General features: G+C 41.1%; 1 protein-coding gene across 1 annotated transcript in view; it reads left to right on the top strand.

The window, feature by feature from the left end:
- Window positions 1-23,392, top strand: part of rasgrf1 (Ras protein specific guanine nucleotide releasing factor 1) — a 44,493-nt gene that overhangs the window by 15,546 nt on the left and 5,555 nt on the right. The window contains exons 12-18 of the mRNA XM_077516942.1: window positions 72-214; window positions 309-391; window positions 3,354-3,602; window positions 5,111-5,481; window positions 7,189-7,308; window positions 22,724-22,894; window positions 23,025-23,131. Coding sequence (XP_077373068.1) covers window positions 72-214; window positions 309-391; window positions 3,354-3,602; window positions 5,111-5,481; window positions 7,189-7,308; window positions 22,724-22,894; window positions 23,025-23,131 — 1,244 coding nt within the window. The remainder of the gene's footprint in view (window positions 1-71; window positions 215-308; window positions 392-3,353; window positions 3,603-5,110; window positions 5,482-7,188; window positions 7,309-22,723; window positions 22,895-23,024; window positions 23,132-23,392) is intronic.

The following is a 23,392-nucleotide window of genomic DNA, read 5'->3' as shown; positions in this document are numbered from 1 at the left end:
ATATTCTTGAGGAAAATAAGAGTGCTTTTTGTGTCTATATGTGATTTTATCAAATATTTTTATGTCCCAAGCCAAATCAGACAAAGGTGGCCAGGACATGGAGCACCTGGACTTCAAGATTGTAGTGGAACCAAAGGACAGTCAGTCGTTTACAGTCATCTTGGTGGCTTCTTCCAGGCAGGAGAAGTCTGCATGGACCAGTGACATCAGCCAGGCATGTCACCACTTGTCACTTTGCATCTTTTTTTTTGGTGTTGTAATGTTCTTGTGTGGCCTTATGTTGACAGCACTGTCTGTGTGTCTCACAGTGCATTGACAACATCCGATGCAATGGACTCATGATGAACGCCTTTGAGGACAACTCCAAAGTCACCGTCCCACAGATGATCAAGTAAGATGTTCCAATCAAGGTTATTTTACTTAACGAAAAAAATAAAATTCAAAAAACAATTCCGTTAACAAAATAAAGTAAAAACGAAAATGCTTTTTGAAAAACAAAAACTAACTGAAACTACATTTTATGTTTACAAAACTAACTAAAACTAACTATAATTACAGCGAAAATGTCCTTCATTTTAGGCTTTGGAAATGTATTTAATACATGAGTCTTTGGGGATGAGTTTAAATGTTATTTTAAGTATATTTATTTTGATATTAACCGGAATAAGGACTTTGAAAGTGTATCATATATAAGTGACGTCATCTGTCAGCAGCCAATAGAAAAGCACCTTCAGATGATGTCGCTCCTAACTCACCCGAAGTGCAATGCTAGGTAAGAAATGCATTACTTTTTTAATTTTACCATGGAGGTTATTAAATATTGCACACATGTAATATACATTTAAGAGAAAAAACAAAAACTCATACTGAAACTAACTAAAACTAAACTAAAATTAAGCATTTTTCAAGTAACTAAAACTAATATTACAGCGAAAATGTCCTTCATTTTAGGCTTTGGAAATGTATTTAATACATTGGAGATTGGAGGTAGAAGAGCACTTCTCCAACTCCAATCTCCGTCGCATGTGGCAAGGATTACAGACGATCACAGATTACAAGACCACCAGACCTTCCCCCGCTTCCTCTGATATCTCATTTCTCAATGAGCTCAACAACTTTTATGCTCGTTTTGAGAGGAAGAACTTAACAACTGCAACCAAGGCAGATGTGACTCCGGACCACCAACCATTGACTCTCTCCTCCAACGATGTAGGAGAGATGTTGAGCAAGATTACAGTATACAAGGCTGCGGGTCCTGACGGCATTCCTGGACGAGTTCTTAGATTGTGTTCTGGTGAGCTGGCAGATGTACTTACAGACTTATTCAACCTGTCCTTGGCTCATGCTGTGGTACCAACCTGCTTTAAATCAACCTCCATCGTACCAATACCCAAAAACTCCATCCCATCAAGCCTCAGTGACTACCGTCCGGTAGCCCTCACTCCGATCATTGCAAAGTGCTTTGAGCGGCTGGTCTTGGTACACCTCAGATCTTGTCTTCCCCCCACCTTGGATCCCCACCAATTTGCCTATCGGCAGAACAGGAGCACAGAGGATGCCGTCTCCATAGCGCTGCACTCTGTTCTCTCACATTTGGATAATAAAAACACCTACGCTAGAATGCTGTTCATAGACTTTAGTTCTGCATTCAATACAGTCAGCCCCTCAAAACTCATTGCAAAACTTATGGATCTAGGCATCAGTCCCCTCATGTGCAACTGGTTACTGGATTTCCTGACTAGCCGGCCTCAACATGTCCGACTAGATAATTATTGTTCATCTACAATCACTATAAATACCGGCGTGCCACAAGGCTGTGTGTTGAGTCCCTTCCTTTACTCTCTTTACACCCACGACTGCAGACCTTTCAGTGGTTCCAATACCATTATTAAGTTTGCAGATGACACCACGGTGATTGGCCTCATCAAAGACAACGATGAGGCAGCCTACAGGGAGGAGGTGGATCATCTGGCTGAGTGGTGCGACTCCAACGACTTGCTGCTCAACACTGAGAAGACCAAGGAGCTAATTGTGGACTTCAGGAGGAATGCAGCCCCACATACACCCATCCACATTAAAGGGATGGTGGTGGAGCGTGTGAACAACTTCAAGTTCCTGGGAGTCCACATCTCTGAGGATCTCACATGGACAACTGGCTGCTCCAAGCTGGTTAAAAAGGCTCACCATCGGCTCTTCTTCCTCAGGGCTCTGAGAAAGAACCATCTGTCCTCACATATTCTGGTGAACTTCTACCGCTGCACTATTGAGACTATTTTGACCAATTGCATCACAGTTTGGTATGGAAACTGCTCAGCTATGGACCGGAAGGCTTTGCAGAGGGTGGTGAAAGCCGCCCAGCGCATCTCCGGTGCACCACTCACCTCTGTTGAAGACATCTATATGAGGCTGTGCCTGAAGAGGGCGAAGAAAATCATGAAAGACTCCAGTCATCCAGCACACGGACACTTTACCCTCATGCCCTCTGGAAGGCGTTACAGGAGCCTCCGGACTAAGACCAGTAGATATCAGAATAGCTACTTCCCTACTGTTGTTAGACTCCTGAACACTGTCTCCTGATCATAATTGCACTACTGTAAATAAATATCATACTGTAGAGATAGTCATATACAATTATTTAGCTGTTTATCAATATTATATACATATTTATATCCTGCCATAATGTGTATATACTAACCGATCTTATTTTTAAAATATAAAATTTATTCTTGCTAAAGAACTTCTGGATGGATGCAAACTGCATTTCGTTGTTCTGAACTTGTGACAGTGCAATGACAATAAAGTTGAATTCTATTCTATTCTATTCTATTCTAATAACAACTAACAGAACCATCAGAACTAATTAAAACCAACTAAATTTAAAAAACAAAACTCAAAACAAAATAAATACTAAAATTCCAAAACTATAATAACCCTGGTTCCAATGCAGCAAACTAATAGTTTACCTAAATCCAACTTCATACCGATAGCTCAAATACTGTTATAAACACACATACACGTGATGCAACACTCAATCGCACACCTCATATAATTTGAGCTTATGTTTATTCAGGGTCAGAAGTTGTAATATCAAAGCAATTTTTATCCAACTCTAATCCTGCACAATTTGGGTCAATGAATATTTAAAATGAAACATTCAGTCGTCATATCTTACCAGGTTGTAAATTTGTTATGCTTGTTTTTCATCTTTCCTTTGATCCAGAATTTATGGATTATGGAGAGTAAAACGATACACAACTCCACAATTGGCTGATATGATCACATCAGGGTCACCAATAGATAATAGTCCCCCCCTATCCTATTAAATCACATCCATATTGCCTCCTTGCGCGCAGGTCCGACTCGAGTCTGTACTGCGACGACGTGGACATCCGCTTCAGCAAGATGATGAACTCCTGCAAGGTGCTGCAGATCCGCTACGCCAGCGTGGAACGTCTGCTGGAGAGGCTGACCGACCTGCGTTTCCTCTCCATCGACTTCCTCAACACGTTCCTGCACTCCTATCGCGTGTTCACCACCGCTGACGTGGTGCTGGATAAACTCATCACCATCTACAAGAAGCCCATCAGCGCGATCCCTGCTCGGTGAGTCACGCAACTTCAACTTGCTCGTTTATTGAGAGGCTTTGCTCAATAAATAATATGTCATAATGGTTGACATCTTTCTAGATCTAATCAGAAATTGGGGTGCAGTGGGTGTAATGTGCTACATAGTAGAAATTATTAGACTTAGGAGGAAATATTGCTAATAATAATAATAAGTGTCATGTAGAAAAGAAGTCAATGTTCCCCAAATAAAGTACAAATACAAATGTGCTACATCATCGATGACAAAAGGTCATATAAGGTACATCAATTGGCTGATAATTTGGTCAGGCCTTAATATGAAGTAACAAAAACTAGGGGTGTCAAAGCTAGTGCATTCATTTTGAGTTAATTTAGTTCCTTTAACGCCACAATTTTTTTTTAGCGCGCGATTAACGACCGCCCCTTATTTGGAAAACCTGTACTGGGGGAATTCCAATCGCAACGCAGTTGACACATCCACGTCAAAGTTTAGCAGTAATAAATTTAATAATAATGCATATATTTGTGACGACTGGGGTCAAGTCGTAGTTTAAAATTTTAAAAATGTGCAGAATTTCACGTTACTTCATGTTAAAGATTAGATACAAATGCAATTATGCCATCTAGTGGCAGAAAAATGACCTAATCACAAATCAGTATCACACTCATTTTTTACAGTACAGTGCATCTTTTTAATTTTAACTCAATTTTATGAATTATTATGAAATTACTCTATCAGTAAACCATCTTTAAAAATATTTTACTGTACATTTTATTGTACATTTAGAACAAATATAGAATTTGCGATTAATCATGAGTTAACTATTGAAGTCAAGCGATTAATTATGACTACAAATTTTAATCGCCCAACACCCCTAACAAAAACGTATGCCAAACAATCTAAATGAAGAGTAAATCAGGCAAAACAAATACTCTGAGATGCCAGTCCGTGGTCAAAAACAATAATTGGACCTGGTCTCTCGGCTGTCTGGAAGTGTCTCAACCGGTCTCCCTCGCGCTATGGCAACCAAGCTCGCTGCTGCAGGACCCCACCCTCGCCTCCATCCCATCTCTCCTCCTTGCAAAAAGCTCCGCGGTGTGAAATATTGATGGAGCCATTGCGGTGGGGCTAACTCTAGAAGCCCCCCTCCCGCTGCGGGGTTATGATCAGCTGCCGCTCCGCCTTGCCCACGCCCTGCAGCATTGCCCACCCCGCGGCACTTGTCATGTCACTGTGAGACACCTACACTCGACTGCTTGTGTCAGCGGCGGCCATGCGCGCTATCATTCGCTGTGCTATTTATGGGAACCCATGAGGTCGCCAGGAGGGTGGCAGAGAGTGGGAGTTTTTTTTTTCTGCAACACTGCAGCCTGCACTGTATGTTGCTCTGAATCGACCAGACACGGACGCAAATAGACTGGGTTTGCATACATAATTCAGGAGGGATGTGTATTTAGCAAAGCTCCTCAGACATATTCCTCAATCCTGAATTTCAATGAAATGCATATATGTGGCTGTGATGCAGGTCCCTGGAGTTGTTCTTTGCAAGCAGTCAGAACAACAAACTCCTGTATGGAGAGCCACCGAGCTCCCCCAGGGCCAGCAGGAAGTTCTCCTCCCCTCCTCCACTGGCCATCGCCAAGAACTCGTCCCCGAACCGACGGCGCAAGCTCTCCCTTAACATCCCCATCATCACTGGGGGCAAAGCTCTCGACCTGGCTGCCCTGAGCTGCTCCTCCAATGGCTATGCAAGCATGTACTCGTCCATGTCGCCCTTCAGCAAGACCACCTTGGACATCAACAAACTCTACGTGTCCAGCCCGATTGCCAGCAAAATACCGGATGAAGGAGAGGACAAGAAAGACAAGATGGAGGAGGCCTCGGTGTGCAAACAAGGTAGGCCTCATTGGTGGAGTGGAGGCTGGGGTCAGCGAGGTTATAATGCTTCCAATACGAGTATGTGGATGTTAGATTGATTTGTCCAACCAGATTTCCATACTCGGATGCTACGTCAATTCAATTGAATTCATTCACATGAATTATTTTAAAGGAGGTTTAAAGGAGTCGGGATTCCAAAAGAAGATTTGTATTGCAAGTGGGGTCATTATTTTTTTTAACAGATTTTGGAGAAAATTGGTTTTGAAAAATTCAGCTGTCAGAATGTGTGATCTCGGGTTTTAAGGGAGGCATAGTTTTGAAAGGAAGGTTTCAAGGGATGATATTGCTTCAATGAAGGGTTCCAAGTTTGAAAGTAGAATTGACCAAGTTTTATCAGTAGTTACAAAATTGAGTTGAACATTTTCAGCTGTCAGAATGTGTGACATCGAGGTTTAAAACAGTCATGGTCTCAAAGTAGGGTTTGGCTACCAAGTGGGGTCATAAGTTTCAACAGTTGCTACAAAATGGGGTTGAAAAAGTCAGCTGTCAGAATGTGTGATCTCGGGTTTTAAAGGAGTTATGGCTTTGAAAGTAAGGTTTATTTCAAAGGAGGCTTTTAACAGTGGTTACAAAATCGAGCTGAATTTTTTCAGCTGTAAGAATGTGTGACCTTGGGGTTTAAAACACTCGTGGTCTCAAAGCAGGGTTTCAAAGGAGGGTTTGACTAACAAGTGGGGTCATAATTTTTAACAGTTGTTACGAAATTGAGTTGAAAAATTCAGCTGTTAGAATGTGTGATATCTGGTTCTCAAGGAGTTGTAGTTTCGAACGTAAGGTTTCAATGTAGGGTTTGGCTTCCATGAAAGGTCACCATTTTTTAATAGTTTTTACAAAATTTAGTTGAGAAATTCAGCTGTTGGAATGTGAAGGAGACATGGCTTTCTAAATTAAGATTTATTTCAAATGAGGAGATTAACAGTGATTAAAAAATCAAGTTGAACATTTTCAGCTGTCAGAATGTGTGAGTGACCTCAGGGTTTTAAACATTCGTGGTCTCAGAGTAGGATTTCAAATGAGGGTTTGACTACCAAGTGGGGTCATCATCTTTAACAATTGTTAAATTGAAAAATTCAGCTGTCAGAATGTTTGGGCTCGGGATTTAAAACAGTCAAGGTTACAAAGTAGGGTTTCAATCCATTGAAAAATGAATTCCTCAATTATAATATTTGTCCATGAAATATATTAATCCATTGCCAATAGTCAATTTTCTTAATTTTGTAGCATTTTTCTTGATTGGAAAGTTATCATCTAATCTGCCTAGGTCCTTCAAAGTCAGTAGTGCTGACCGATGTAACTTTAACTGTTTCAGAAATTGGACTTCTTGTTGAATGAACCAGATGTCAAATTTGCCTCACAATAATGTCGCCATTTTCTGTCCTCTGATTGGTTGGTCAGAGCAAGCCAAGTTCAACATGCAAAACATCTGTAGCGCCCATTAATACATTAAGTAGTCAGTGTCTCCGGTGAGGATGATGTATTTTATTTAAATGTATTTGTCATATTAGATAAATATTGATCCTGAACTGCTCCAGATGATGGACAGTACATAGCGCTGTTGTGTACTGTTATATTGCAATTTTGTATAGTATTGGTGTCCAGGACAAACCACCATGAAACTCTCATTGAACTCCACTTTCCTGACTTTCTTGTCATGTTGTGGTGCAGATCTCTCCGTGCGGGAAGAAAGTGACAATGATCAAACCCAGAGCGATGACGCCGACCCAGAAGCTTCGCCTACAAAGTCGCCAACCACACCGAAGAACATCAAATGCAAAAACTCCTCAGGTACATTTTGTTCCAAACAGTGCCGTGACGTCATTACGACAAGACCGCGTGTTATACAAACGCATGTACCTCACCCCGACTCACGCACAGCAGCGTCGAGCTTTCGGGACATAAATAGAATACAAAGAGGCCATGCATACGTTTTGCTGTTTGGGATTGGGTGGTTTAATTTAACCGAATTTGATTAATCGTCTTTGTGCGACAGCGAGCACAAAGGCGACATGGCACCGTGTCAAAAGCTTATAAGTAACAAGTCAACGGTTAGGAACATGCAGGGGAAGCCAGTGTTGGCTTGAGTAGGTGTCAGGGAAACTTGTGTCATAGCAACTACATCGAGAGCGTGTTTTCCCTTTCCACCCACGGATAATGAGGCTGTTTCACTGCAGCCAAGATTATCTGTGCCTCCTAAATCTCACCACCACATTGCAGGGGGAGGTAAAAAAAAAAAAAAAAAAAAAAAATGCCTTTAAAAGCGAAAGCCCTCCCTGGAATCAAGTGAAATGATGGAAGAGTGTGCCCCTCACAATGTAGGATTTCGCACCTCTTGTGATGTGTTTATGTTCTCGGGATTTAAATAGCAGACTGCAGAATCTGTTGATTCCTCTGTTATGCTGATATTTTGTGGCTATATTTAGCTGCAACCATCTTGAATACCAAAGCCTGCTGAAGAGGAGAGACTGGAGGATGGTTGCGTAGGTCTGTGGAGCCCCATAGTGGAGACTTTAGGAAGAAATGGGAGTCAATTCTGCAGCAAGAGCAACATTTACAGTTTTCCCATAATTCAACATATTTCACCCAAAATTCCCCATTCATTCCTACTGAGGACAAACTTACCCCAAATATTGTTTAAATTGGAATATTCAAAATAACAGATTTAGATACAATGGAGTTCCCATTTGAAATTTAAATCATTCTGCATATTGAATTCTACTTTTTTTCCAACATTTTTAACATGCCAAATTTGTGCGCATAAAAAAATTCCAATATTTTTCACCCCCAAAAAATTCCCATATTACTCCTCCCTCAACATTTCTTGACTGATTCAAACTATTACAACTTTAGCATGTGCAGATCATTCAAGCCATTTCATTTTCACTCATCAAGTTCTTAACTTCTTAATATTTACATATATTTACACTTTCTATATATATTCACTGATGTCAACTTCCGCTTACCCGCAGGACTTAAATCGGGAAATATGTCCTGATCGACTCTCCAATTAAAGGGTTAGAAATTCCCCTTTTTCCTCACCAGCTCTAAGGCGTCAGCGTGAGGAGACGGGAATTAAATAAGCCGATATATCAAAGTGGATTCACCTAGGTTTGTTCACTGTCATCTTATCATGAGGCCAATCCGTTTTCATACACCTATCAATCCTGAGTGAGTAACCACACACACAGAGCCCAGGAATGCTAGCATGTACACCTCACTTCATTGGCAGCTCCACTTCTCTGAGTTGTTTGCATTTGTTATTGACCTAGTAATTTAATAATCCTTGTTAGGATCATACGGATTTGTTACATATCGATTAGGAGTATTTGACTTATATTAATACAGATGGAAGCATTGGTTAGAGGTTATTCAAATGCACTTACCTTCTTCCAGACGTCCGTTACTGTTGTCCGTCTTGGAAAAAATAATGAGGTGGACTCAAAATGTCCAAAATAAATAAAATAAAATCAAAAAAATAATGAGGGCTCATCAAACGTCCCAAATAAAATCATAATCAAACATTAAGGTCTTATAAAACGACCAAAGAATAAAAATAAAATCATAAACAAATGTGAAGGTCTTATAGAACGACCTCAAATAAATAAAATAAAATCACAAACAAATGAGAAGGTCTTATAGAACGACCTCCTTATAAAAATAAAATCATAAACAAATGAAAGGGACTTATTAAAACGTCCAAAAATAAATATAATAAAATCAAAACAATATGAGACAAGATAGTAGAATGATTAATACGAACCTTGTCTTTTAAATAATTTTATTAACAATAATAAGACAACCAATATAAATCAAAAATCACATTTAATGATAAAACTTTAAATCAATCAAAATAAAATAAAATAAAATAAAATAAAACAAAATAAAACAGGAGATTAGGAATAATATAACCTTTTACAATAAGCTTTACAAGATTGATCATTCCTCGGAAAAGCTTAAGACCTGATTGACAATAAGATGTTTTTGGCAAAAATAATTTTGAAGATATGAGAGTGTATTAAATGGCCCCCACCCTAACACGCGATTAGTCATTCATATCTTCCTATTATACATCATTATTGCTAAAAGATTTGTACATTACCAATCATTGAAGAAAGGGTCCAACCACGGCTTAATCCCAGTCCTTCGTAAAAATCCAAAGTCCAGGCAGGCAGTTATATTCCATCTTCGAGAATGCACTCTGTACAGACACATCGCAGGGTGAAAAGGGGGCCTAGCTCAGAGTTGGTGACGGCCTTTTATACTCTTGGGCCACACCACTGACTCCTTCCGGTGAATGTCTCTCCGCGCACCTTCTCATATCAAAGCGCACTTGCTGGAACTCATTTTCAGTAATCTTCCACCGACGTGCCATGAAGATGAGTCATGATGAGGTCATACATTCCTTACAAATGTGTCATGGATACACAGCGTTGCATGATGAGTCATACATAAAAATATGTCAAGGTCTTCAGCTCTATTCGACAAATGATGAACGTTAAAATCAATAAAATCATATATATATTAATTAAGCAAGCATGAATAACATATATATACATTGCATGTTAAATCCCAAATTCTCTCAGCTTGAATTTAACAGGTTAATTCTAATCTCTGTTGCACATCTTGTATATATCTTTGTTAAATCAAACAATACATACGGACAATCTTTTCAATGCAGTTACAGCAATATTATCAGCGATAAAAGACAGTATCGCTTATAAATGAAAGAAAAGAAAAAGAAAGACAGAAAAACTTCATAGTTGGCTTTCAATGTGTTACAAACATTGATCCAAAAATCAGGTTAACAATTATCGAATATAGTTGTGTTGTGTATTATTATTTAATTCAGGATATCATTTATTTATATTTAATTTGTATCTTATATGGAATGTCCGGGCAATGCTGAGTGGGTGGCTTAGTTGTACAGGTTTGGCGGCATCTGGTGGTTACTTTGAGGAACTACACCCAGAGGCCAAAGAATGATTCAGTCCTATAGACACCAATTGGTCTCTAACTAAGAATTGAGTCTAGCCCATTAATTTGCTATCTCATTTTACATGATATGGCGTTTCATCTGACCCACTCAATCCACTCAATTCAACACCCCCTCCTAGAGATCAATGGTGTCCAAACTGATCAACCTCAAAAGCCCCCAGCTCCAACCCGTCACCTGCATTCAACCCCCTTGTGTCCTCCGGCAACGGAGACACCGGGGATTCAGAAGGCAAGGAGTCGGACGGAGGATCAGTAAGAGGAGACCACAGGCCCAGTTCACCTATCATCAGGGAGGGAGATGACCCCGTTCCACCCCCATCCTCGCCTTGCACACCCTCCAGGTCATCAGTGGTCGATGTAACCGTGGGGGAGGGTGATCTCAACAGTGGCACAACCTTACCAACTGGAACATCCTGTCGGGCGGCTCTGGGTTCCCCAGGCTCGTCAACCCGGTCCAGGAAGGGCGAGGAGGGCGTTACAGGCTCGTAGGGCCACTCATCCTGATTGGATCCGACCTGTCTCAAAGGAGTGGCGGCTACACAGAAGCCAGCCAATGTGTTGAATGTCAAGCGCCGAGCACCGTCAGGCAGGCGCCATATCATGCGCATTAAAGGGAAAGTTCTCCCAATGAATTCACCCTCAACGTTAAAATAATAACGTATCTCTTTCAAACGACTTTGAACCAAACCTTCCAACTTACTTGAGCCCGCGAGGTCAGCAAAGCCAGGCCATATCCAGGAACCACACTGGATATCAATGGAAAAATCACTGACGAAATTTAGAAAAAGCCCGTCTGGTATGAGCCACATTTCTCTACCCTCATCCACTGCGGGCAACGGATAGCAGCAGTGTCCATAGAAAGCGTCCCCCACCACCCAAGCGGACGTGAGGAGATCACTTCCACAGAAGACACACTGCGGCTGATCCTGGTTATCCTGTTAAACACACATCCAAAATTCGACAATTCTTAGACCTGAGGGAAACCTAAAATATTGCGGCTCCCAATATATACATTCTAATCTTAGTCTAAGTTTCCATCCGCATCTACTCCATCAATGCGGAACACCTCTACTACGGGAGAGCGAGAGTGTGGTCGCTCTTCCGAGTAGCGGAACCTCTTGGCGGGAGAGTAAAAAAACATAGATAATACCCAAATTACTAAAACCAAGTGGTCGACCAGACATAATCAAAGGAGAATTAAAATTATTCCCCACACTACTAACTTAGTTGTTTGCTATATCCGAGACAACAATAAAAAAGCCATGTTATAAAAATTATCCAATATTCCACTTCATTACTCACGTTTTGAAGGGCGCCTGGTCTTCCAATAATACCTTTACCCAAAGCATTACAAGCCATGGTTAGTTGTTGGTTACTGTTCCGCCAAAAGATTTCAGTGAGAAGTGAGGAAGTCAGGGCTAGGGCGTCTTATCTATAATTGGACCGATCCCGCCCTTTTCTGAAGCCCATCCCCACTTCTCAATAACTTCCCCTTAGTCGGCCCCCCCATTTTTTCTGCAGCTCGTTGGCCAATAACTGAGCTTTAACCTTATTTGGTGAGGTTTTCTCTTTATAATTTCGGTGGGTAGATAATGCCAAAATCCCTCTTTTGATAACTGCAACAGCTATAACTGCTGACAGGACAATTCCTGACACTAGCAGGAACCATAGTCCTACATCATATAATAAACCATACAGCCCTGTACTTATCCCAATAACTGCCGTCTCTGCTACATCTTCTACAACTTCCCCGGCTGTAGTGGCCACAGTTTTTACTACACCTTTTATTGCCAATCCTATTCTCTCATACCAAATACATACATGTTCCCCCTTATGATCATATTCGTCACTGTGTCCACAATGCAGCCATCTTTCAGCAGGTTCGTGGCATGTGCCAGGGCCATAAATTTTATTAAATCCCAGCCAATCAAACCCTGTAACTATATCCCCTTTACAAAGGGTCTTCCTAAATGCGTGACCTTCTAAGATCTGCATAATAGAGTCAGGAGGCTTGGGGATCATTCTTAATCCTACCATTTTGGATGTCATGATCTTTGTCCCATCGCGTACAATATTCTCTACCTGCAGCTTGACTCCGGATCCATTGATTACTATTATCCTTGATCCATACTGCCCCCTCATAGTTGGCATAATTTTCATCGCGATAACGTACATTACAAAAATTCTGAAATCGGGAGACTTTATAACAGGGTATACGTGCTAATACAATTGTGCATTCATTAAAATTTTTCACGGACTCTCCCCCCTTACACAACATTTCCCATGGTCTTGGATTAGCATATAAGGCTGGTCTTTCAATGTCAGGCCAAATATCGTTCTCTTTAGAGTACACCGTCGCCATATATTGATATTTAATCCAATAATTCTCCGACTCTCCTAAGCAAGGTATCACATCCTGAACCATCTCATCTTTATTGAGCCCCCACCACGTCTTACTTTCATCTCTCGTGTGTCCTTCTCTCCATGCTTGGAGCACTCCTTTAATCGTTAGGTTTGTGTTCAACCCTGTACAGTTATATATCCAATGAGTCAAAGGTGGCGTTCCTGTCTCCACCAAGGGGCATCGTGGTAAAATTCCACTTATCCACTCCTTCCTATGCAATCTGTTATACATTCTCAATGCTACACATTGGTCAATTTTATCAAAATCCCCTTTTGGGACATTATATAAATCATCCGGTGTAGGAATACGTTGAGCCCACATCCGTGCCCATACTACTTTTAACATATTTATTCCCAAAGTTTTATTAAAGGTTGATTTCAATATATATGTATCTCTTTTCCATATCCATGGAAAGGAATCATTTAGCCATACTTCATGTTTCACTTCTATTTTCTCTTGATCTAATGCATTTCCGGCATATAATCTAATAAAGTGACTCAGGATTAACCTTACATCACGCCTAAGCCCTATATCGGAGGGTGTAATTATATTACCCTCATCTGCATAACAAAACATATGATAGGGCTCAAAACAATATTTAATCATATTCCAATCACAATGGCTATTATTATACGACTGGGCCTTTTCTAACATTAACTTGCATCCTGGCCGTCGCGTTATTACTAATTTCTTCTGTGATATTGGTGCAGGCTTTTTAAATTTTGCAAACCTACATAACTTAAGAAATTTAGGTGACCTACCTGACGATGAAGTAGGAGTACCTGGCAAGTAATCTGTGGTCCCGTTGGTCCCTGGCTCCTCACACCGAAAGGTTATACAGTTCCAACATCGTTCCCATGCCGGGCGAAATTCGGTACAGGTGTCATTCCGTGGGGCCGCCGGGTAGGTAAAGTCAGGGGCGTCATGGTCTGTCTTCAACCAGTATCCACCTGTTGCATCTGGCAGTCTTGCACAATATTCGTTGAAGTACCAAGCAGGTTCTTCCTTCCCGATCTGGACCCAGTTTTTTCTGATGATTCTTTGTTCTTGCTTCTCCAGACATAACAAGGTAATATTGACTGTGAAGTCGCTTGTTGTGTTATCAACTCGTAGAATCACTGGATGTGCACACTTGCTTTTTGATTTCGCAGGATATATAGTACTTCTTCTCAAGACCTCTAGGGTTTCATTATAATATGTGCTGTTAAAGGTGCGAAGATAGGAATTTATTACTGCTATCTTCTCCCTTCTCCATTCTACCCCACAGGGTTTTTCCTTGCCAGCACCGCAGGCTCCCTTCTTCCTTCTCCATTCCTCACAAACATGCTTCACCTCCACCTTCCAACACGTCTGATTGGTTATTTTAGTGGTGCCATGCCGTATTTCTACTAGGTCGAGGGGATTAATCGGGGCTGTGCTAGCGATGCTAGATTTTTGTCTCATCAAATAATATATCAAAAATATTACCATAAAACAAAGTTTGATAGTCACCAAAACTCCTCCATACCTCCAATTTTGTCGCTGGCGGTCAATAGCTTTAAGTTGTTCATCAACTGTGTCCGGTGGGTCTTCATTTACTGGAGTCTCATAATGGTTCTCTGTCTTTCTGCGCTTCGGTTGGCGTGTAATTGTTCCTCCATTGTAGTAGACATGCGGCCCTTCTCCTACCTCTAGAGTCAGGGGGTGAGGCAAGTTTAGAGTCGCAGGTCGAGGTCCAGGTACTACTAGCTTGCTACAACCTTGCTCTTCCTCCATCTCGTAGCTCCGTTTCATGCTTTCTTCTTTTGGTCTTGTCCTTTAAGGACTGTTGCGTTTTAACATCTCATTAGCTCCTCCTCCTTTTCTTGGGGGTTGGCCTTCATTACACAATTATCTTATCTTTTTACAAAAACTTATTTTATTTTAAAATAGGCGGGGGTTTTTTTTTTCCCTTCTTAATTTATTGATAATCAATCTTCCTAGCTTTTTTGATCTTTTGACCACTTATCTTCATCATGTCTGGCCCTTCCCTCCATTCCGCCTTTGACCTCGCGGCTGGAGTTTCCAATACTGTACCCATCTCCATCTGTTCCTTCTGGGAAAAAATGGAATGAGGGGCCCTTCTACACTTTCTCACCAATTCTTTCCATCTAGGTGATCTATACTCACATGGATTTGCCTTGTTAAAACTAGGACATCCACGTAGCGACCGATGCACTCGGCGGTCGCCAACTACATGTCCTTCACCGGTACAACCCGGGTATGGACATCCTTGACACCATTTTTCCTTTGGGCGACCTCTAAGGTCAGATTTTCCCCTGACATGGGTCACTCGTTCTTGCCCAAGCCTTCCCTCACTTAATGAACTCGCATTAAGTTTTTCTAGCTTTTCTGTGGCCACCTGGGCTAATGCCATCATCTTCTCATTACCACTAGGCCTTATTTTTTCACTCTTTTCATCTCTATAGGTTCTACCACTATACATTCTTATCTGTGCACTACTATGGCACTCCCTATAAAAAGTACATTTGGGGTGAAGCCGCTTGGCTTCCTCCTCCGTACTCATTGACACTTCCATTCCCAATGAGTATATACCCTCATAAGGTTTCATGGCCATCATTATTTTTACTTTTATCCAGTATCCTGTGTCAGACCTCGTATCTTGTTGAGGCGACACCACTGGACTCACCCTTACTACTGCTGTTTTAGCCTTATATTCCATTTTATCCAATGTAGCGTACATTAACACATTACTACTACACATACTACTAATATTTATTACCCTTTCTTGTGGGACGTCAGGTAATGTTTCCATCGGAATATCCCCTCGGGCTAACACACCATTGATTACTGTGGCCCAGGGTACCCCTGGTTCAACTACACACTTAGGTTCAACATATATTAGAGTTGGCGTCGCCTCCGAGCCAACAATAAGCGGAGCCGGGCGATACTCACCTCCTTCCGGCGGCCAGTTGTTGTAAAGCAGCGCCTGAAATCTTGAGTCGCTCTCGTTTATCTCCATCGGCCAATAGGTCAGCAAATCGGAACTCAGCGACTTTATCGGGGTTTCCGCTCTAGTTAACTGCCACCCTTCGGCTTCCCCAGCTCTTATCAGTGAACCTCTTTCCATTCTCATCCAACAATGTTGACAATACAATACCTTCTCTCCATCCCACATACATTTACAATACTGTGCATCTGTATTCTCTTGCGGGGCTAAATCCCACTGAACATGCACTTTTATTCTAGGTAGGCTCTTTATTCTACAATACCCACATACCTGTATTTCAAGTATCTTAGCCGTGCCTACCTCGCTCAAATCCGGCTTAAGCTCGTCCAACCAGCCTTCGTCGGATATCTGTTCCACATTCCACTGGCTCCTCGACTCTTCGCTTCCACTACAAATTATGCAGGTCAAGATAGCCGGTTGCCAACTAAAATCTTCTACTCTATTAACAATATATCCTCTTATTGCATTTATCCAAAGATTAAATGCCCTACCAACCATTACTTCCTTTTCAGTCCTCCGCACGATGACAGCTCCTTTCACCATAACGAGCTTGACAAAGGGCGCAGTGGCTTGTTCCATCTTTTAATTATTCGTCTTACTCCTTAGCTTTAGGCTGAATTAACTGGCATTGGTTTTCGCTGCTCTACCCCTTGGAGTCCCTTCTTTTTTAATCGCACTGTATTTCTGTCTAAAACTTCTTCAATGATGTCAGATTGGTCATACCTTGCTTTTACTGCCTGGCTATCAGATGGACCATGAGATTTTATCCACACTCTCTGTCCTACCTGAAATGGGCACTTTCCTTTCTGAGTGTTTTCTGTACTTTGCATTCGTCCTACCTCAGGAGCGACAAAGGGGCGCTGGTTTAACTCCTCTGAAGGGGAAGGTCTATCTGCTCTGCTCCTCCCATTCAAGTCCTTGACCAACTCCACCAATTTTTCACTCCATTCTTTTCCATTAGCATTTTTCCCGAGCCAACTTTTAACTAGGCCAATGGTTCGTTCAGCCACGCCATTAGCTTGAGGGGTGTAAGGCGGAGAGTAAGTCCTCATTATTCCCCACTTTTGACACCACCTGTCTATTGTAGCGTTTTTGAAATGAGTTCCATTGTCAGTTCTTAACTCTCTCGGTATGCCTAACCACATACAACCCTCTTCCAGCGTTTTTAGTACGCTATTAGCATTCGCATTACGCACCGCTTTTAATCCAAAATGTCCTGACATCGAATCTACAAGCACAACAAGATACTTCTCACCTTTAGTGCCGTTTACTCCCATGGGGCCTGCTACGTCCATGCAAACTGATGCCCATGGAACAGTGCTTTTAATCGTCAATCCGTCCACTCGTTGCCCTCGGCGTCCTGCATTATACTTATTACACAACTCGCGATTTCGTATAACTGAACGGATTTTCTTTTCTGGGATCCAAAGTTCCAGTTTCTCCAGCTCTCTCTTTGTGGGCAAGGCACCTCCATGGCCTAGCGCTCCATGTACGGCCTTAGTAACCTCACACACAAACTCATCTGGGACCACTTTTCCTCCTTTGGGAGTATTGTCCCATTTTTCTGCTCCTACAATTACCAATCTTCTCTCTTGGACGTATTTATCTATTTCATCATTTCCTCTCCAGTGAGCCCCCTCCTTGACGTGGGCTTTCTGGTGAACAACATCGATAGTCATATTTAACCTTAACTCGGCTATTTTCTTCCATAACTCAGCATGAGCAATTTCTTTACTCCTCGCTCCTTCAAACCCATTTTCTTCCCAAATGGATAAATCTTCTCTGAGCGCCTGGGCGCAATAGTGACTATCGGTTATAAGTCTTACTCGACTCACGTGTAATCTTATGGCCTCCAACAATCCTTCTAACACCGCTGTAGCCTCTCCTGCTTGGGCACTACCAGGAGTCTGACCTTTTCGGCGGCATACCTCTTTACCACTACTGTTGCTATGCCCATTATTTTGGGAAATTCACTCACGAACACTCCTGTTTCCTTCACCGACCTTTCCACCTCAGCTGCGAGGTCGGCAAGACGGATTGAAGGGTTGTTTACTTCCAGGTGCCTTCTTGCTCCTGGTGGCCATCGATCTACACCCTCGCCCAGTAGCATAACCACTACTGGTATATCTGGTTGTTCTAGAGGATGGGGTGCAGGCATTAACCCTGCTACCCCCTCTGTGGGGCTGGGGGGCTTTCCCCTCCCATTTCTCCCTATCATTCTTTCCATTACTTCACTAGCGTGTTCTATAGCCCGCTTTGCTTTCTTATTGTAGGAGTGGAGCTATCTATTTCCGAAGCCTTCCCCGCGCGCTTTGGGTTCAGGGACGTACTTTAGCTCCTGGTTACTCAGCTCCGTACTCATGTACGTTGCCTCTACTGCTATCAGGACTACCGACTTCGAGTTTTTCCTACCTTTACTCGTCGGCGGATGTCCTCTCTCAAACGGTGGGGTGTGTTGTCCTTTCAGGTCGGTTGTAATCCTTCCCGCTTCTCTTCTCCGGGATCTGGATGTCTTCTTGTTCCAATGGACACGTCTGCTAAGAACCGAAAAAGGCTGCCTCCACTAGAACATTAGTCTAGTGGAAACTCCTACCTTTCCTCCTTGGTTCTCGACGACTTTCTTCTTGTGCCAATGGACACTCCTGTCAAAACCGCAAAAGGCTGCTTCCACTAGAACATTAGTCTAGTGGAAACTCCTACCTTTTCTCCTTGGTTCTCGACGACTTTCTTCTTGTGCCAATGGACACTCCTGTCAAAACCGAAAAAGGCTGCTTCCACTAGAACATTAGTCTAGTGGAAACTCCTACCTTTTCTCCTCGGTTCTCGACGACTTTCTTCTTGTGCCAATGGACACTCCTGTCGGGAACCAAAGTTTAAAATTTTCTCAAAAACCCCCGGAGAAAAGGCAAAGGATAGGAGATCAAGTTTTGGTTTATTGCGTCCGCCTCTGTTAATGTGTCCACTATCAAAGAAAAGGGACTATATATATCTTCCGGCACCCCGCAATAACTAAGCAAAGAGTACGGTAGTCTTGCTAAATACGGATACCTATGATAACAAACAAATAAAATAGGCAACCGCACCCAATATGGAAGGCCTAAATACCGTAGACCATAGTTTATCATCACACTACTAAAGGAGACTGCTTCTCCTCAAGCAGCTCTCCACTACTAACTCTAACTGTTCAAGCCCTCCTCCTCTTTGTGGGCGGGCTTGAACCACCCCTTGACTCAGCCCCTCCCTCAGGAATGCGCGGCGCAGCGCGCTCTACCAAGTACACTATCAGTACCTTCACAGCCGACCAAAGCAGCAGGTCGCTGTAAAAGCCCATTCACTTTGAATGGCTCTCTCACACTCAGCCTCTGTTTGAGTGTAAGTCTCCTGGGGGGGCCAGTCACCGTTTCATTAACACAAAATAGTACAATCAACTTCAACTCAAAAATCACACTAGATTTTCACAATTAAAGAAGCTCTTTTCCATGAAACACTATTCATCAAAGAGACTATTTTGTGTTAGCTCAGGGTCGTATGACATGACAATTTATCAGCGAGTTCGCTATCAGCTCCAAGCACTGTGCCCTCCGCTCAGAGCCGCACTTACTCGGGTTCCTGTTTTGGGCCTCGATCGATCCCGATTTTGACAAAAATGAGTCAATCGAGCCCCACGTCTGGGCGCCACATGTCAACTTCCGCTTACCCGCAGGACTTAAATCGGGAAATATGTCCTGATCGACTCTCCAATTAAAGGGTTAGAAATTCCCCTTTTTCCTCACCAGCTCTAAGGCGTCAGCGTGAGGAGACGGGAATTAAATAAGCCGATATATCAAAGTGGATTCACCTAGGTTTGTTCACTGTCATCTTATCATGAGGCCAATCCGTTTTCATACACCTATCAATCCTGAGTGAGTAACCACACACACAGAGCCCAGGAATGCTAGCATGTACACCTCACTTCATTGGCAGCTCCACTTCTCTGAGTTGTTTGCATTTGTTATTGACCTAGTAATTTAATAATCCTTGTTAGGATCATACGGATTTGTTACATATCGATTAGGAGTATTTGACTTATATTAATACAGATGGAAGCATTGGTTAGAGGTTATTCAAATGCACTTACCTTCTTCCAGACGTCCGTTACTGTTGTCCGTCTTGGAAAAAATAATGAGGTGGACTCAAAATGTCCAAAATAAATAAAATAAAATCAAAAAAATAATGAGGGCTCATCAAACGTCCCAAATAAAATCATAATCAAACATTAAGGTCTTATAAAACGACCAAAGAATAAAAATAAAATCATAAACAAATGTGAAGGTCTTATAGAACGACCTCAAATAAATAAAATAAAATCACAAACAAATGAGAAGGTCTTATAGAACGACCTCCTTATAAAAATAAAATCATAAACAAATGAAAGGGACTTATTAAAACGTCCAAAAATAAATATAATAAAATCAAAACAATATGAGACAAGATAGTAGAATGATTAATACGAACCTTGTCTTTTAAATAATTTTATTAACAATAATAAGACAACCAATATAAATCAAAAATCACATTTAATGATAAAACTTTAAATCAATCAAAATAAAATAAAATAAAATAAAATAAAACAAAATAAAACAGGAGATTAGGAATAATATAACCTTTTACAATAAGCTTTACAAGATTGATCATTCCTCGGAAAAGCTTAAGACCTGATTGACAATAAGATGTTTTTGGCAAAAATAATTTTGAAGATATGAGAGTGTATTAAATGGCCCCCACCCTAACACGCGATTAGTCATTCATATCTTCCTATTATACATCATTATTGCTAAAAGATTTGTACATTACCAATCATTGAAGAAAGGGTCCAACCACGGCTTAATCCCAGTCCTTCGTAAAAATCCAAAGTCCAGGCAGGCAGTTATATTCCATCTTCGAGAATGCACTCTGTACAGACACATCGCAGGGTGAAAAGGGGGCCTAGCTCAGAGTTGGTGACGGCCTTTTATACTCTTGGGCCACACCACTGACTCCTTCCGGTGAATGTCTCTCCGCGCACCTTCTCATATCAAAGCGCACTTGCTGGAACTCATTTTCAGTAATCTTCCACCGACGTGCCATGAAGATGAGTCATGATGAGGTCATACATTCCTTACAAATGTGTCATGGATACACAGCGTTGCATGATGAGTCATACATAAAAATATGTCAAGGTCTTCAGCTCTATTCGACAAATGATGAACGTTAAAATCAATAAAATCATATATATATTAATTAAGCAAGCATGAATAACATATATATACATTGCATGTTAAATCCCAAATTCTCTCAGCTTGAATTTAACAGGTTAATTCTAATCTCTGTTGCACATCTTGTATATATCTTTGTTAAATCAAACAATACATACGGACAATCTTTTCAATGCAGTTACAGCAATATTATCAGCGATAAAAGACAGTATCGCTTATAAATGAAAGAAAAGAAAAAGAAAGACAGAAAAACTTCATAGTTGGCTTTCAATGTGTTACAAACATTGATCCAAAAATCAGGTTAACAATTATCGAATATAGTTGTGTTGTGTATTATTATTTAATTCAGGATATCATTTATTTATATTTAATTTGTATCTTATATGGAATGTCCGGGCAATGCTGAGTGGGTGGCTTAGTTGTACAGGTTTGGCGGCATCTGGTGGTTACTTTGAGGAACTACACCCAGAGGCCAAAGAATGATTCAGTCCTATAGACACCAATTGGTCTCTAACTAAGAATTGAGTCTAGCCCATTAATTTGCTATCTCATTTTACATGATATGGCGTTTCATCTGACCCACTCAATCCACTCAATTCAACACTGATTAAAACCATTCCAACTTCAACATTTAATTTGTAAACTATTCCACATGCTTCATTTTTTTTTTTATTCAGCCTTTCAGTATTCACACGCAATTTCTCCCGAAATTGCAAATATCAAGTTGAAGTACTTTTTCTGTTTATTTTTTACTATATTTACGCACAGTTCTAATTTTGACAAGAATATCAAATATGCTATAACTTTTTTTTAAAATAAACTCTCCCTCGTTTTTGATGAACTGACACCGACTGCACCATTTTATTTTAAAGTTGAGTTCAAAATGAGGTGGTATTTGATGTAAAAAAATAATAATAATAATTAGGGGTGTTAAAAAAAAATCGATTCGGCGATATATCGCGATACTACATCGCGCGATCGCGATTCTCGAATCGATTCAATAAAAAAAATCGAATTTTTTTTTTTTTTTTTTTTTTTTTTTTAAGAGCTCAGAATTGTTCATTCGGTAGTCTTACTGATTCAACGTCTTATCATCATTGCCTTTTTTTTTTTGTGTGTGTGTGTGTGAATCGATTTTTAATCTTCCATTTTTAATGGAAAAATATTCAACAAAACGTCTGACTTCGGGTGAGGATTCGCACCTTGAGCATGGAAGAATGTTATATGAACGGAACATTAAGCCTTAATATTTTATTTTAATGCTGTTCAAACATGAAACAGATTACAACCTCTACAAGACTGAAATTTCAGATAAATAAATAATACATTTTCATATAAATCTTACACTCTACAAGCTTACTGATTAGTATTTTCTAAATTTGAATGAAAAAAAATCGCAACAATCGACTTATAAATTCGTATCGGGATTAATCGGTATCGAATCGAATCGTGACCTGTGAATCGTGATACGAATCGAATCGTCAGGTACTAGGCAATTCACACCCCTAATAATAATTGAGAGCCGCCGGTCGAGTACATAACTGTCAAATTGACACCACAGCATTTTGAATCTTGTTTCAGAGTTCTCTCTGTTCTCCTACAACAACGGGATGGTGATGTCCTCATGTCGAGAGTTGGACAACAACCGCAGTGCCCTGTCCGCTGCCTCCGCCTTCGCCATTGCTACAGCCGGAGCCAATGAGGGCACACCCACCAAGGAAAAGTATCGAAGGATGTCCCTCGCCAGCACAGGTGCACATTCACTATCCGCTCCAAAATCACCATATATATTTCCAGACTGTCAAGATACCCGTGAGAAAGTAAACTTTCAGAACCTCCATGAAGGAATACTGTTGCCTGTCTGTTCAAATATTCCATACAGGCTTCCCAACCGATCAGAGGAATGGCGACAAAGAGTTTGTGATCAGACGAGCGGCAACCAACAGAGTTCTGAATGTTCTCAGACACTGGGTGTCCAAACACTCGCAGGTAAATACAAGTTTTAAAGCTTGAATGCAAAAAAAGTCCACAGTACCCAAACATTTTCAGCTAATGGCCCAAAACTTTCAAAAAACATATTGTACCGGTACATTTACTGACCTACCGGTATATCAACAAACAATTAGGTAAGTCCTGATAACTATTTTTGTTCTGATTAGCTACTTGATGAAAACTAACCCGCGACTCATTTGGGCTGCTGATTCTAATTCTGGGACTATTAGTATGTAGTAGATACACAGATACTGTACA

The sequence above is a fragment of the Festucalex cinctus genome, chromosome 3, assembly GCF_051991245.1.
Source record: "Festucalex cinctus isolate MCC-2025b chromosome 3, RoL_Fcin_1.0, whole genome shotgun sequence".
NCBI lineage: Eukaryota > Metazoa > Chordata > Actinopteri > Syngnathiformes > Syngnathidae > Festucalex > Festucalex cinctus.
The sequence above is the reverse complement of the archived record's forward strand: the minus strand, read 5'-3'. Positions and strand labels throughout refer to the sequence as shown.